This window comes from Haliaeetus albicilla, chromosome 5 (assembly GCF_947461875.1).
Source record: "Haliaeetus albicilla chromosome 5, bHalAlb1.1, whole genome shotgun sequence".
Taxonomy (NCBI): domain Eukaryota; kingdom Metazoa; phylum Chordata; class Aves; order Accipitriformes; family Accipitridae; genus Haliaeetus; species Haliaeetus albicilla.
The window spans coordinates 14,264,778-14,278,091 of NC_091487.1; the positions used below are offsets into that span (position 1 = coordinate 14,264,778).

General features: G+C 36.2%; 1 protein-coding gene across 18 annotated transcripts in view; it reads right to left on the reverse strand.

Moving 5' to 3' along the window:
* Positions 1–13,314, reverse strand: part of EML1 (EMAP like 1) — a 131,078-nt gene that overhangs the window by 22,678 nt on the left and 95,086 nt on the right. For 10 of the 18 annotated variants that reach the window (XM_069783487.1, XM_069783481.1, XM_069783488.1 and 7 more), the window contains 6 exons: positions 12,731–12,757; positions 10,332–10,562; positions 9,393–9,522; positions 5,130–5,279; positions 3,184–3,253; positions 1,157–1,267 (listed from right to left, as the gene is read on the reverse strand). In XM_069783487.1, the coding sequence (XP_069639588.1) occupies positions 1,157–1,267; positions 3,184–3,253; positions 5,130–5,279; positions 9,393–9,522; positions 10,332–10,562; positions 12,731–12,757 (719 nt within the window). Of the gene's footprint in view, positions 1–1,156; positions 1,268–3,183; positions 3,254–5,129; positions 5,280–9,392; positions 9,523–10,331; positions 10,563–12,730; positions 12,788–13,314 lie in introns of all 18 variants that reach the window. The other 8 variants (XM_069783492.1, XM_069783494.1, XM_069783495.1 and 5 more) reach the window with 3 other exon arrangements.

A 13,314-nucleotide genomic window follows, 5' to 3' on the forward strand; every position in this document is an offset into this window, starting at 1 on the left:
GCAACTCAAGAGGTGGGACAGAGACAGGACTGAGTAGCCAGCCTGAAGAGAGGGCTTTCTAAAATAAGATAAGCAGTACTGCTATGGGATGGGAAGTGCTGCTTAGGACGAGGCTAAGCTATGACTGAAATCACAGCATAAAGCAAACATATTAAACACTTGCTTTCTCCAGCGATCCTCCGTTATTAAGTACCTATTTCTTCCTCCAGGGAGATATTTACAGAGTATTTGCTTGCTATTCCTTTTTAATTATCCTTCAAAAGCTGATCTTGAACTGTGTTGGCTTTCACCTTTGTATTCTCAACGAGCTCCCCCAATTCACTCCTCTCTTCTCTGCTTTCTATAAAATATGTCATCAACAGATTTCAAATGTTTGTGGAAACTGAAGTACATTTTGCCTAGGGAATACACCATTTAGCCCTCTCCTTTTTAAAAATGCTGTCAAGACAACCAGACACCACCACATACATGGCTTACGGATTCTGTTCTACACAGAGAGTTTTTAGACTTGTGCGTGTCAGGTTACAGACTCATGTTTTTATATGGGACTTGAACACTGCCTATGTCATCTTTTTTTTACCTCCCTGATAGCCTAGAGTTCAAAGGATGGTGCCAAGAGGCTAACAAGAGGATTCTAATTCTTTACCATCCTTTATGCAGATGCCTTTGCTGCTTTCAAGCCAAAGATTTTGCTTCTCCTATGGGAGCTCCAATTTTTTAAATCCAAAATCAGTGGTACAGGCCATTGTAAAGGTCTTTCATCAGTCATTCTTAGGCACAGTGAGGGGGTTAAAAGATGCGGAGAGAGTAACTGTCTTTATATAGGGAGAAACACAATGGGATGACTAAAGAGAAGAAGTAAGGACACTGAAATTTCAAGAACACAAGTATTTCTGCAACTGCTTGTCCCTGAAGAAATTAATTGCATTTTATAGTAAACATACGATAGACCTCTGAGACTGCTGAGACATTGGTAACTTTAATAGCAACATAAACTGTTGGAAACAATCGGTTTGTAAGCATTCCTCCTCTAAAGAGGAAGCCGAGAGAAAAGACAGCTTGGAAGTTTATTTTGGTCAAGGAAGCTAAATTTGAAAGACTTCAAAGACCTGTTCAGAGAACATTCTTAAAATGACTATTCATTTACTTTACTTACAGATTTAGAAAAAGCAATGCAAGTGACAGCTCGGTCAAAAAAACCCATTCCGATGACATGCAGTGTATTCAGAGTTACAGAATCCCAGACACGCACGTGTGGTGGCAATTGCTATAAAATAGACACAGAAAAAACAGCTGAGACAGTGGTGGCAAAAACCACCAGGATTTAAAACAAATGAGAATGCATCCAAAAAAAACCATTTTATCACAATTTAAGGTGTGAAAATTACCAGAACTTCTCTAGAGTCACCCATGTAAGCACAGATACAATACAAATGATTTGCTGATTACTGTGCCTAGGACCAATATCTGGAACTGGCTATCCAGAGCATACAGCACGGCAGGTCTCACTGATCTCAGTTAGTTCACTGAAGTTAATGGGCACTTGAGTCATTCTTCATTAAGTGAAAATTGTTGATGACCTTGCAACCTGGGACTTACAGGTAGGTCCAGGTTCATCAGTTTGAACTCTAGCAACCAAGATAATTCTGGTCAACGTCAAACAGCAAGTGCAAAAAGAAGCTTAAGAATTTCTAAAATGTAATGAACTTCAGTGTCATGAAAACGGCCGTGGAAAAGAACTGTATCTTCAGACTCTTTTTCACAACTGTAATCGGAACTAGATTGCTTTTTGTGTATCAAATTGAAGGTATACATAATGGCCCAAGATCAACTCCCTTTGAAAGCGACGTGGTTCCCCGTCCCTCCCCTCTGCCTTGGATTGCTGCATCGCAGAGAGCTCCCCCCAGCACAGGCTCAACCCCAACAGTGCAGACAGAACTGCTTCTCAAGGCCACTAGAGGGCAATCCCAGGAAGTACTTGCTGATCAAGGTTTATTTTAAAAATAGGTAGGGGTTTAACACAGCAGCATCAACCTTTGCAGGAAAACAAGGGCCATGTTTTATTTCCCCTTTTTTCCCTGCCCTTTCAAATGAAAAGAACATGTTTTATTACAATATCAGAAAGAAAAGCAAGAGCCATCAGTCTTTCTTGCTCATAAGTAGTGAAACTGCCCTTTAACATAAATAAATATATAAAAAAAAATCAAGGCCATCCCAGTACGTGTTATGTAAATGGCTTTTATATAAGCTTACCTATATATAACATTCCCCTCAAGCATAGATATCAAACCTTTAGATTTTATTTCACAAATACAATGGTAATTGTATTTATGAAGTTAAAAAAATAAATACCAGACATTTCTCCAACACACAATAAAAATTAATAGTTTATGTTACTCAACTAAGTTATCTTTACATAAACGTTATATTGCATAACTGGGATTTTGTTTTCCTCATTTAAAGTAGTTAGCACATAGATAATCCCTTTTTATCCTAAAATTCTTCTCTGACATCTACCAAAAACTTTGCAATACTTTGGCTGTGACATCAGCTGCATACTCTGATGAGTAACTTTTTGCTCATGCTCTTCCTGCCTCTGCTTGTACCCATTCTTTCTCACTTGTCTTAGCTCTTTGGAGCAATGTTCATTGTACTGCGTTTAAACAAATTCCTAGCCTACAGCTAAGCTTTATGATAATACAGGTAATAATAGAGAGAAAAATATTCTTGCCTAGATGATGGCAAGAGTAAGCAATTTTTTTTTCAGCAAACAACCCAAAGCCATTCTTATTTGTCCTTTGGTTTTGGTAGCTGTGGTCAGAGAGGAAGTTGTACACTGTACAATTTAATCTCCGCAGCTTCTCTGCCTTTTCCCCGCATCCATCTGCCCTCTCAGGTGTCCTCTGTAGCCTCATCCTTCTGCAACTCTTTTGGAGACCAGCTCCAAATTTACCTTCAGTCTGTGTAAGTAATGGAACCAGAAACCACTGACCACTCTTGATAATGGAACTGGGTAATTTTGATAGTGTGCAATAGGCACTCTCAAATTAAGTTTTGCTTGCCTTCAGTCCTAAAATGTAAGACCAATTTAACTGCAATGTGAAAAGAATGTAGCATGTATCTTCTTAGTAACATATTCTTATGAAACATAAGCAACTATACATCAGCAAAGGGGTCACTCACTTTTCCATCCTTGGATGTCCCTGCAACTTGACCTGTTGCTATAGTGATCCTATCAGGATGGACAGCCAGGCTAAAAAAGAAAAGAAAGGGAGGTCAAACGTAACGCCATTTATTATCTATTTCATCAAACTTTTACATGAGCTTGTAATATATAGCCCTATTTTAGCATGTATCAAACAAGCGCCAGTCTCACTCATGTTGGGATTCATCTCACCTAGATTTAAATTATTGCAGTGTATAAGGAGTTTACAATTTGAGCAAGTTACTTAACTTCAGTTATCTCTAATAAGAGGTTGCAGAGATCTGCTCAGTATAGTCAATGCTGTCTAGTGACAACCCTCCAGAGCAACATATGTATCCACTCAAATATTGCTCTTCAGCCTATATTGACCAGATATTCAGTGACTTTTATAGGGAGATACCAACTTCTCTCTAATACTTTTCAAAAGGTAAAAAAGTCCTTTAGTAAGTAAGAACAGGATACAGAAATTAGGAGGTTTGATTCTAAAATTAAAACTGACATTTAAAAAACTGTGATCAATGTTAACTGATGTCTCTAAGAAAAAGCAACCTAAAATTTGTATTAAAGCCTGGAGGACAGCCTATTTTTGCCCTAAATCCGCTCAATTCTTTTTTCACTGCAGCTGCTTTGTATACAGTTCTACAGGCCAAGTGCCCTGCAAAATGAACAGTGGCAATAATTCATCCAGCTTTATAATGCAGAAAGGTATCTTCTTTCCAATGAACCTGAAAGCTTTGAAATATCTAGAGAGTCAGAAAATTTGAAAGAAAGAAATGAAACGGAACAGATCCAAGTTAAAATCTCCTTGTAAAACAACTAGATTATACAAATAATTCAATTTTATGAAACATGCTAACAATGCAACCAGATTTTGTAATCAGGTCTGGTTTTGGCTTTGAGGGACAACAGGTGTTTCATAATGCTTAATCTAAAGAAGGGATGTCAAATCCGTTTCATATATTAGGGCACTTCAGATAATCCAGGTACTCTTTTTCAGCTACACTCTGCAAACAGACAGATACCATCAAGATAAATCATATGTTTATTTAGATTTCTATTTAACAATACTGATATTTCCTGATACCTAGTATCCTCTAATCTTCAACATAGCTGAATCGCTTTGAAGCCCAAGCTGGCATGCCCGCATGGCAGCAGACTAACCAGGCTGCTCAGGGCTAGTTCACAGGGTATCTGCCATGACACGTGTGAAGACTACCAGAAGACCACAAATGACATTAGAACTGTTTTGTTGGTTAGACTGAATCTAAGGGACCTGCATCTGGCACCCAGACCCAGGTAAAGATGAATAATTCAATCCTATTCAAAAAGGGGAAGGCAAAGAGTCTAAAGAAGAAGTTAATGTTAAACCATCCTAAAAACAGAGTAATGAAAATGAGTAGATCTATAGATTATGCCATATTTCTACTTTTCTGTATTCTCAATGTAAAAAGTATATTAGTTATGGAAAATAAATTTTCTCAACTAAATACAAGGAGAAAATGTTCGCAGCTGAGAGAAAAAAGCAGAATCTTGAAGAACATCAATACAGCAACTGCATATAGACACATCCAAACTAGGTAGCACAGCACATACAGCAGCACAGACTTCAAGGCAGGTTTCACAAGCAAACCCAGGCTCTGTTAAGCACATATTTGGATATCCTCAGGTCTGTGCCATCACACCCTGACAGCAGTTGCTTCATGTGCTGACTGGATAGAGCTATAACAGACATTTGACATCCTTATCATGACTACAGTCAGACCTTCATTTGATTGTGCAAAGGCACTGTCAGGCATAAGGACCCAACCTATGCACGGCTTAGAATTTTCATGACTTGAATTTTCTAAACTACTTTAAAAGAACACAACATTACCTCCCAAATATTGTTTGATGAAGAAAAAAGAAGGGTTATTAGATGACTTACCACTTCACATCATCATTATGACCAGTGTAATGTCTCTGAAGTTGCTCTTCAACATTGAATAACACAACTACAGATGCGATGAAATACACGGTTTCACCCGTTGGAAGAAGATAGAGATTACTGCGACAGTCCCGACCCCTATAACCATAGCTAGCATGTTGGTCAAGCTACAATAACATTATCTACCAATTAAGAATGTTAAAAATAAGGAAAAATGAACTGGATTTTCTGCCCCTCTATTTCCTTAAGTTGGCATCTCTTGCCTTGAGCACAGCTTTATCACTTGACAGCCTTCAGAACTCCCTCCCTTACTACAGTAGACAGCTAAAGCGTTTCACACACTTGAGTTACTGAAAACCTACATATCCTACAGAAAATACACGGTAAAGAAGACAGGAGTTTGTAGACATACTATCCCTTTAGTATCCTCTGGAATCTGCTAAATACCAGACTAAGGCAGTATTAATTTTGTCCCAAGTGTATTTATTATTTACACTGCTTGACTAATTAAAATAAATTTAGACTTGATGGAAACACTAGTAAGTCATTCAGTACATCTCCCTGCATTACGTTAGGATTGATTGCATTATCCTGTGTGCAGGTTGATTGATTTCATTATTCTGGGCGTTACCAGCCAGATGGATATGAAACCTTAAAAGGGTTACATCATCCATTCCCATTTATTTTTGTAGTATTTAAAAGGCAGTGGCCCAGATTCTGATGCTAGTCATATCAACACTAATCTAAAATTAATCTAATGAAATAACTGGAATTAATCCAGAAATAATCTCATTTAGACTGAATGTTAATTCAGCCAAATTATGTAGTTTTATTCTTCTGAAGAGTCATTAGGGACTACAACTATTTTGGCTTTCATTTTTTATGGGAACAGAAAGAAACAGCATTAGAAGAATCTTGGCAAAACAGAAGTGCATTCTAATTCAGTCAATATGGAGAAACTGGCTGTGATAAATATATGGGGAGGTACTGAAAGCCCTATTATATAATATTAAAAAGATACTTGTGCACTATTGTCTATGGTCAATGGTAACCCAGTCAAACTAAAATACTCCAGTTAACATTATCCAAGAAGTAAGGTCAATAGTCATCTTACTTCTAAAATAGGAATTTAAGTAACAGCTTGCTGATCTTTCCTAATAAATGCAATAGAAGTAGTGCTGCATATACAACCATCAAAATGTGCATTCAAAAATACAGCTTTTGGACTCCCAAACTTAAATATTTCAGCCAAAGTTCCTTCAAGTTTTAGACATTAAAATTTGAAGACAGGAAAACAACCAGTATCTTCAAATTACAAAGCATTTACTATCAATTTTGAATCTGTCTGTAAAGATTAGAGTACCCACTACAGATTGCTGGACAATGCTTTATTTGTTTATATTTATTTTTCTCTATGAGGCCAGATACCATTACCAACTGAAGCCAGCATAAAATTTCCCTAGTTCAACAATGTATAATCAAGTTTATAATGAACTAGCAGTTGAAGTTAGTGTAAGGAATTGAACTTTTTTTAAAAAGTGAAGTAAAAGCATTATACAGACATTCATAAGGAACAAATCTCTGTGCATAAAAATAGCTATTAAGTGGGAAAGATTACATTCTTTAGGGAAAATCTCCTTTCTTTATGATTCTTCCTGTGGGGAACAATGCTGCATTCAACTGTTCACATGATTGCTGTTGTCAAACACTCGGTTTCTTTGTGTCAGCCTTTTTTCTTAGATGTAAACTCCTGGGGTTGATCTCTCCTTCTCCTCACTGTTTCCCACACTCAGATTCGGTAGCTTCAACTTGGATTTGGAGAGTTGGCACTTCAGGGAATGTTATCTTGACCTTTTCTTTTCACTTGGCCTGCAGCTTTTGTTTCAAACCTCCTGCTTGCCAAGTGAGCTGGTCTCAAACCGATCTGTGCAGACCACTGCTCCCTCCCTGATGTCCCCAGTGCCGATTTCTCGCTCGGGTTTTACCACCTCTGCTCTAGCCCTCCCTCAGGCTTCATCACTCAGCATTTTTGTTTCTTCATGTCTGAATATATGTGGTCTGAACCTTTTTCAGCTTACCCAGACACCTGCTAACACAACTGTAAAACCCCTTTATGGTTCAGGTATGGCCTGAAATCTACATACATTAGATTTTCTTCCTTCTGTTTCTCATCATAGTCTGCTTTGCCCTTTCCATTTGTCCACCTCACCTGCAATATCTTGTTTCTCTACCCCTATTCTTACATTAGAAAGCATTTCTGGCTGTAATCCCACAGCCAGGCTGATTTGTCCGCTCCAAAGATGTTTTCTCCTACTCCAGCTCTGTTACCCTCCAATCAAACAGCTCAGCTTCTCCAACTTAACGGGAATGAATGCCTGCAACACTGGTTGGTTTTCTGCTGTCTTTGTCTTTCTCCTTAAATTACTTTAAGCTCCTGCTCCCAGCTTTTCTTCTCATCATTATAGTCTGTATATTGGGCATAATCTTCTCTCTTTTTTTTTTTTTTTTTTTAAAGTCTTTCATATACCTAGTCATTGGTGTACCTTTTAAGCATGGATATCATGATTGGGTTTAACAGCAAAGAAATTAAAATCTGAAAAAGCTAGCACAGTATTTTTGGAAAAATATGCATCCTCCTCAGTAACCATTTAGGGTTAGTTAGATCACTTATTCACAGACAACCTTTATATATAGGATTCTGCTGGGTATACAGACACACACCTGGAAGGATATATGAATACTCAAACTAAAAATAATACTCCATCTGGCAAACATTCAGTCATTTAAGTAAGCTTAAGTGAGAAACTAAGGAGAGTGAAATCATGACCTACTCTAATTATCATTTCTTATAATAGTCTGAAATACTAATTTCAGCTTCCACCTACACACTGCTAATGACAATCTGGTTTTTGTGGTTTTGTTGTTTCAGCAAGCATCCTAATACCTTCTCCCATATCATCCTTAGGCCCCTTAAGCAAGGGGCACCTTACAAGTATAAAAAGAAGTCATTCAATTCTATTGTGATATATGGTGAGAGCCTGCACAACAGATTGTAAAATGCTGCAAGCAGTATTTAGCACTCTAATTTCAGGTCTTTTATTAACTTTGTGGATTTTTTGGTTTTTTTTTTTTTAACTCATCTTCAGTTATTTCTGTATGCATTATCTATGCAGTTCCAGCAGAGTGGGATAGAACCCACAAGCTCAGCTGCGACAGGAATAATAAGAATGGTTACTAAATCTGTCATTAATCTCTTGTGAATACAATGGGACTTTTGGAAACTCTCTGCGTGTATTCTGAAACCACATGCAGTTCTATTTATACAACTTCGAAAAAAACTATATGAAGCCTGTCTTCTTTTTTATGAAGACAAAGCAACTTCCTATTTGCACTGTTTGGGACCCCAAAAAAGTCTTTTTCTTAAAATAGAAAGCCTTATGAAGACTTCATCTCTCTAAAGATAGCGGATATTACAAGTAGATTCAGATCTTGTTGTGTTTATATTTTATCTTAAATCATCTATTACATATACTAAGATTATACAAAAATGAAATGTCATTTCTTTTTTCAATAAAGAATATATTTTCTTATTATATTTAAACATGACGTGAAAATTTCTGTATGTAATGAAACACTGATTTCTTTCAAGTTAGAATTCTGTAATTATGTCCACTCACAGAAGTCAGTGGAAAATTCTGGTTGTTCACTATTTATGGTGCTTAAACACAGTTAAAATCTAAATTCAAACATTATTTTATATATGATATCTTAGGAATTTTATTGTTAAGCACCTATCAGTTGCAAAGTGCTACTCAATTCCAGGCTTATTCAAGTACTGAAGTTGATGATAGCATCCTCTAAAGGACAATAGTACACATTTTTTAAAACACAGTTTAAAATGATAAATTACTGCTGAGAATGAGCAAAAAAACCTGAGCTTGTTTTATGCATACTATAATTAATAATCACAGCTCACTACATTATTACAATATGCCTAGTTTAATCTTTAGCTAATTAGCATGCTTCAGACTTAACCTTCAGGCAACATTTAAGCAACATCTCTCTTAAGCTGCCACCCTGTACTTCACAAGGTACAGAACAGCAGCCTCAAGAAATTAACACCTATTTTCAATGGAATGTCGTTTCGCTAATGAAATGAACCTTATGATCTTAATTCTGCTATACCTTAGCTCAAAAAATTATTTAAAACAAATAATTAAGAAATGATTGATTTCCAGTAGTGCTCTAGTGCAGAAAGGATACACCCATTCCAGTTTAAGCCTCTTGGCTGGTAGTTCTACTTTTGCTTCCAAATTGTAAGATTCCACTTGCTCTTTGGGCATGTACATGGTAACAGGACGTCCACGAAGAAACATTTTTACGTATCCTTCCTCTACAAAAGGTCAGAAATGTTTCATGTTACACAAAAAAAAACATCAGTGGAGAACTCCAGTGTTCCTCCATCCCTTCCCACTTAACAGTTTGGTGTATTACAGTTAAAGAACGACATGCAATCTCAAACTTAGAAATTAAGCAGGGTTTTGGTTTTTTTCCCTAAATCATAATCACTAAGCAGAATTTTTTTTTAACATACAAAGTCCCTTTTTCCTCTAAATATTTTGAGCAGCAGAATTAGAACTAAACAATGTCATGAAGAACTACAAAACTGAAAGGACTGAAATAGAAACCTTTTTCTGTGAAAAATAACGTTACAATATTACGGTTTTTAAATGTTAAAAATGAAGGGGAAAACATCAAAGATTACAATTAACGCAGAAATGCCACTTAAAATTAATTTTATTTTTTAATCAATATTTACAGTTGAGCATCAGCATCTAAAGTATTTTCCAACACTCAGTCGCATTCTTTGCATCTCAGTGTAAAGATATGCTTTACACTTGATACAGTGTTAGAGATACATTCGAAATAAGGAACACAAACAATTAGTAAAAGGAATCGTGCTGATGTACATGCAGAAAAGATATGTGCTTTAAGAATTACTAAACATTGAAAAAGGAATGACAACATTGACAGCACATTAAAAGAAAGGAAAATGACATACAGGAGAGAAGCTACAAAAACTGAATTGGCTGACAGAAGTAAACATTTCTAGAAGAAATACTAAAAGTAATGTGTTGAACTGGTAAGAAATATTTTTGGGGGAGAGAAGCAGGGATTAATAACAGATCTGGAAGTACTGACTTGGGGACTTCATGGGGCTTATAAAACTAGGAGATCTGGGAAATGCCATGAAGGTCTGACTAGGACTTTTGGGAACTGGCAAGGCCAAAGTGGGTGTCCTGTGAACTTCTGGTGAAGTTTGTCCAGATTCAGAACGTGCTGGCTCTTGCTGCTCCATCGGCAGATCAAGGGGTTCAGCCTTGTTCTCATGCGAATCAAGCAGTTTTGGAGTCAGTGACATCTGTAGAGTTACTAGACAGAATAATCGTGGGCACAGAGGAAATGGAAGGGCAGAAGTAACAAAATCATGTAAATGAAAAAAAATTATACAATTTAGGACTGTTAAAATTATGCTATGAATTGTTAAGTATCAATACAACTATAGCATTATTTTTTTTAATTTGAAAACTAAGGCTTTATTTTAATTGGAAATATGCATATGCTACAAATCCTGACTAAATGAATAAAAATTATTGGTTGAACAAATAAACATCATAGCTATGCTGTATTACCTAAATATATGTGTATTTTGCCTTTAGACTAATTCATCTGGGAAAGAGATCTACCTGATCTGTCGCAGTAAAGTTACAGCTAGGGCTCTCTAGCTTCATTTACAGAAATCATACATATAATGAAAACAACAGAAAACTGAATGCTAAAAAGAAGCAATAATAATGCTGAAATAATGGTGACAGATGGTTGGAGCTTAAGATGTCTGTTAAAGTGCTAGAATACCGGAATTGTTTTTAAAAATCTACTCCAATAGATCTGTACTGGTAAATAAAATATAGGGGTAGAGCATTAAATAGCAGAGCAATACAGCACTATTTGTATGCACATGCAGCATCTATTTAATGAGCTTGAACCACATGCCAATACTATTGATACTGGTGCACTGGAAGCCAATAGATTTTCAGCAGCGACAACCACAGACTGTGCTTATCAAAGGCTGGGAATGAATGAAAGTTTAATTCATTGAACTGCTGTTCTCACCTGAAACTTATGGGACTCACAGAACTTGCATTTAGCCATCTACAGTGCAAGTATTTGACCTAATCACTCGAAACTCCTTTTTAGGGTAAATAGGGAGAAACAGGTACTTTTGGACAAATTAATCACGTTTTAAAGCAGAAGTCCAAAAGCAAATATAGTAAATTATACCAAGTATATTATAGCAAGTATATAAATTGTGCCTTCGGAATGCCTCTCTCTCTCTACTAACTATAAAGAGGAACTTAGGCTTACCAGGTCAGGCACAGAAATACATACTCTGTATTTATTTCTAACTTTTGGTAATACTAATTCCATCTGTACTCATTTTTGTTAGTAATCCAAACGTATTATCTACATAATCAGTCTACACCCCTTTCTTTGTACTTTTCTTAACTAAGTTTTTAAGACAGCAAAGTTCTAAATGTGAAGATATAGATGTAAAGACAGACAATCATCAAACTACAAAGACAGACCAGTGGTGAGACTTCTAGACAAATGTATCTTTTACATCTGCAATTTTGTAAATTTGAAATTGTCACTGAAAGTAACTGCAAAAATTAAGTTACTGAACTGAAATAAGAAGGCATGTGAATGCTAGTAGGATCTGCAAAGGAGACCACTACTGATTGCAGGCATAAAATTGTACAAGGAATACACAGAGGCAGAGAGTCTCTAAAAGACTTTGCCTTGAGAACAAACATTCTTTGCTTTGTTCAATTTTAGATTTGTTGCAAAGCTGAAAGATGCTGATTAGTGGAAATACTGTTAGGATTTAGCGATGTCTAAAAAGCAAGACAAATCTGTGATTATATCACAGATATAAACATGCATCAAAAATGTGCATATTTACACTACAATTTAACTAAAGCTTTAGAAAACAATATGGTATGTTTACCAAATGTAACTCTGCTTTATGACATTAACCAAAAAGCACTGAGAAATTAGTTGGAGGCCTAGGTCTGTTTATTCAACAGAAAAATCTACAGTCTACTCAGTAAGAAAAAGCAAGGGAAAAACCAAGGCTTCTATAATCATGTTAGGCTAACAGCAAAACAGCCAACAAAGGGGCAGATTCTATACAAATTTCAGTAAAAGTGCAGAACACCATTTCAAACACAGTGAACATCCATGTGTTGCCATATAGCTCTCTCAACATATTTTTTCTAATTCAAATTCTTCTGAAAAAGTCTCCACAGGAATCTAAATTATAACCCATTATTATTATTATTAAAGTACACCTGAGGGTTATAATTCAATAGACTGTATAATAGATGGTATAATATTTTTGTTTCATTCAAAAGAACTAAGAAAGTTTTAACATTGCAAAAATGCGCGCACATTAGAAAATAGCTGTTCATACTTTGAGCTTTTATCCCACCAGTACCATTTTGCTTCGAGAGCTATGAGGTTTTGGAAGTGAAACCTACCTTTGCAGTGTGTCACACGGCGCTTCCCTTGTGATTACAGAGACAGAGACAGAAGGGCTAGATAAAGATGTGTTTGAATACAATAAACTCACTAAATACCTGCTCTACCGAATGTCCAGTAGTATTCTGCTGGAGGCTAACCTGGTGCTTAACAAAACACGGAGCCATACTCCATGCCATACGTTGGGTAATCACAGTCAAAATCCTATTCCTCCAGCTAGGGGTTCTGTTTAGTTCTTCTATCATTAAAATACTAGCTTAAGCTCTATTATGCAACTACATGCTTAAAGTAAGTAAAATACCAAGTATAACTTTCTTAGAAAAAAATCATTAATTTCAGCAGGAATTTTGTCCAGGTGAGAAGGGTAGAAGTAGTGTCACATCTGTTTAATTACTGATCTTTATCTACAGGGAAAGTGTCAGATGAAAAATTATTCCAAATACCTTTGCTTACATGGTGCAAGGGAAGGAGAAATGTTACACAAGAAAAGTATATTCTGTGCGAATCAGAAATTTTCTTTTTCTAAACCAACAGTTTTCATGAAAGGAACATGAACTGTGATTGTATTATCACAAGAGACTTA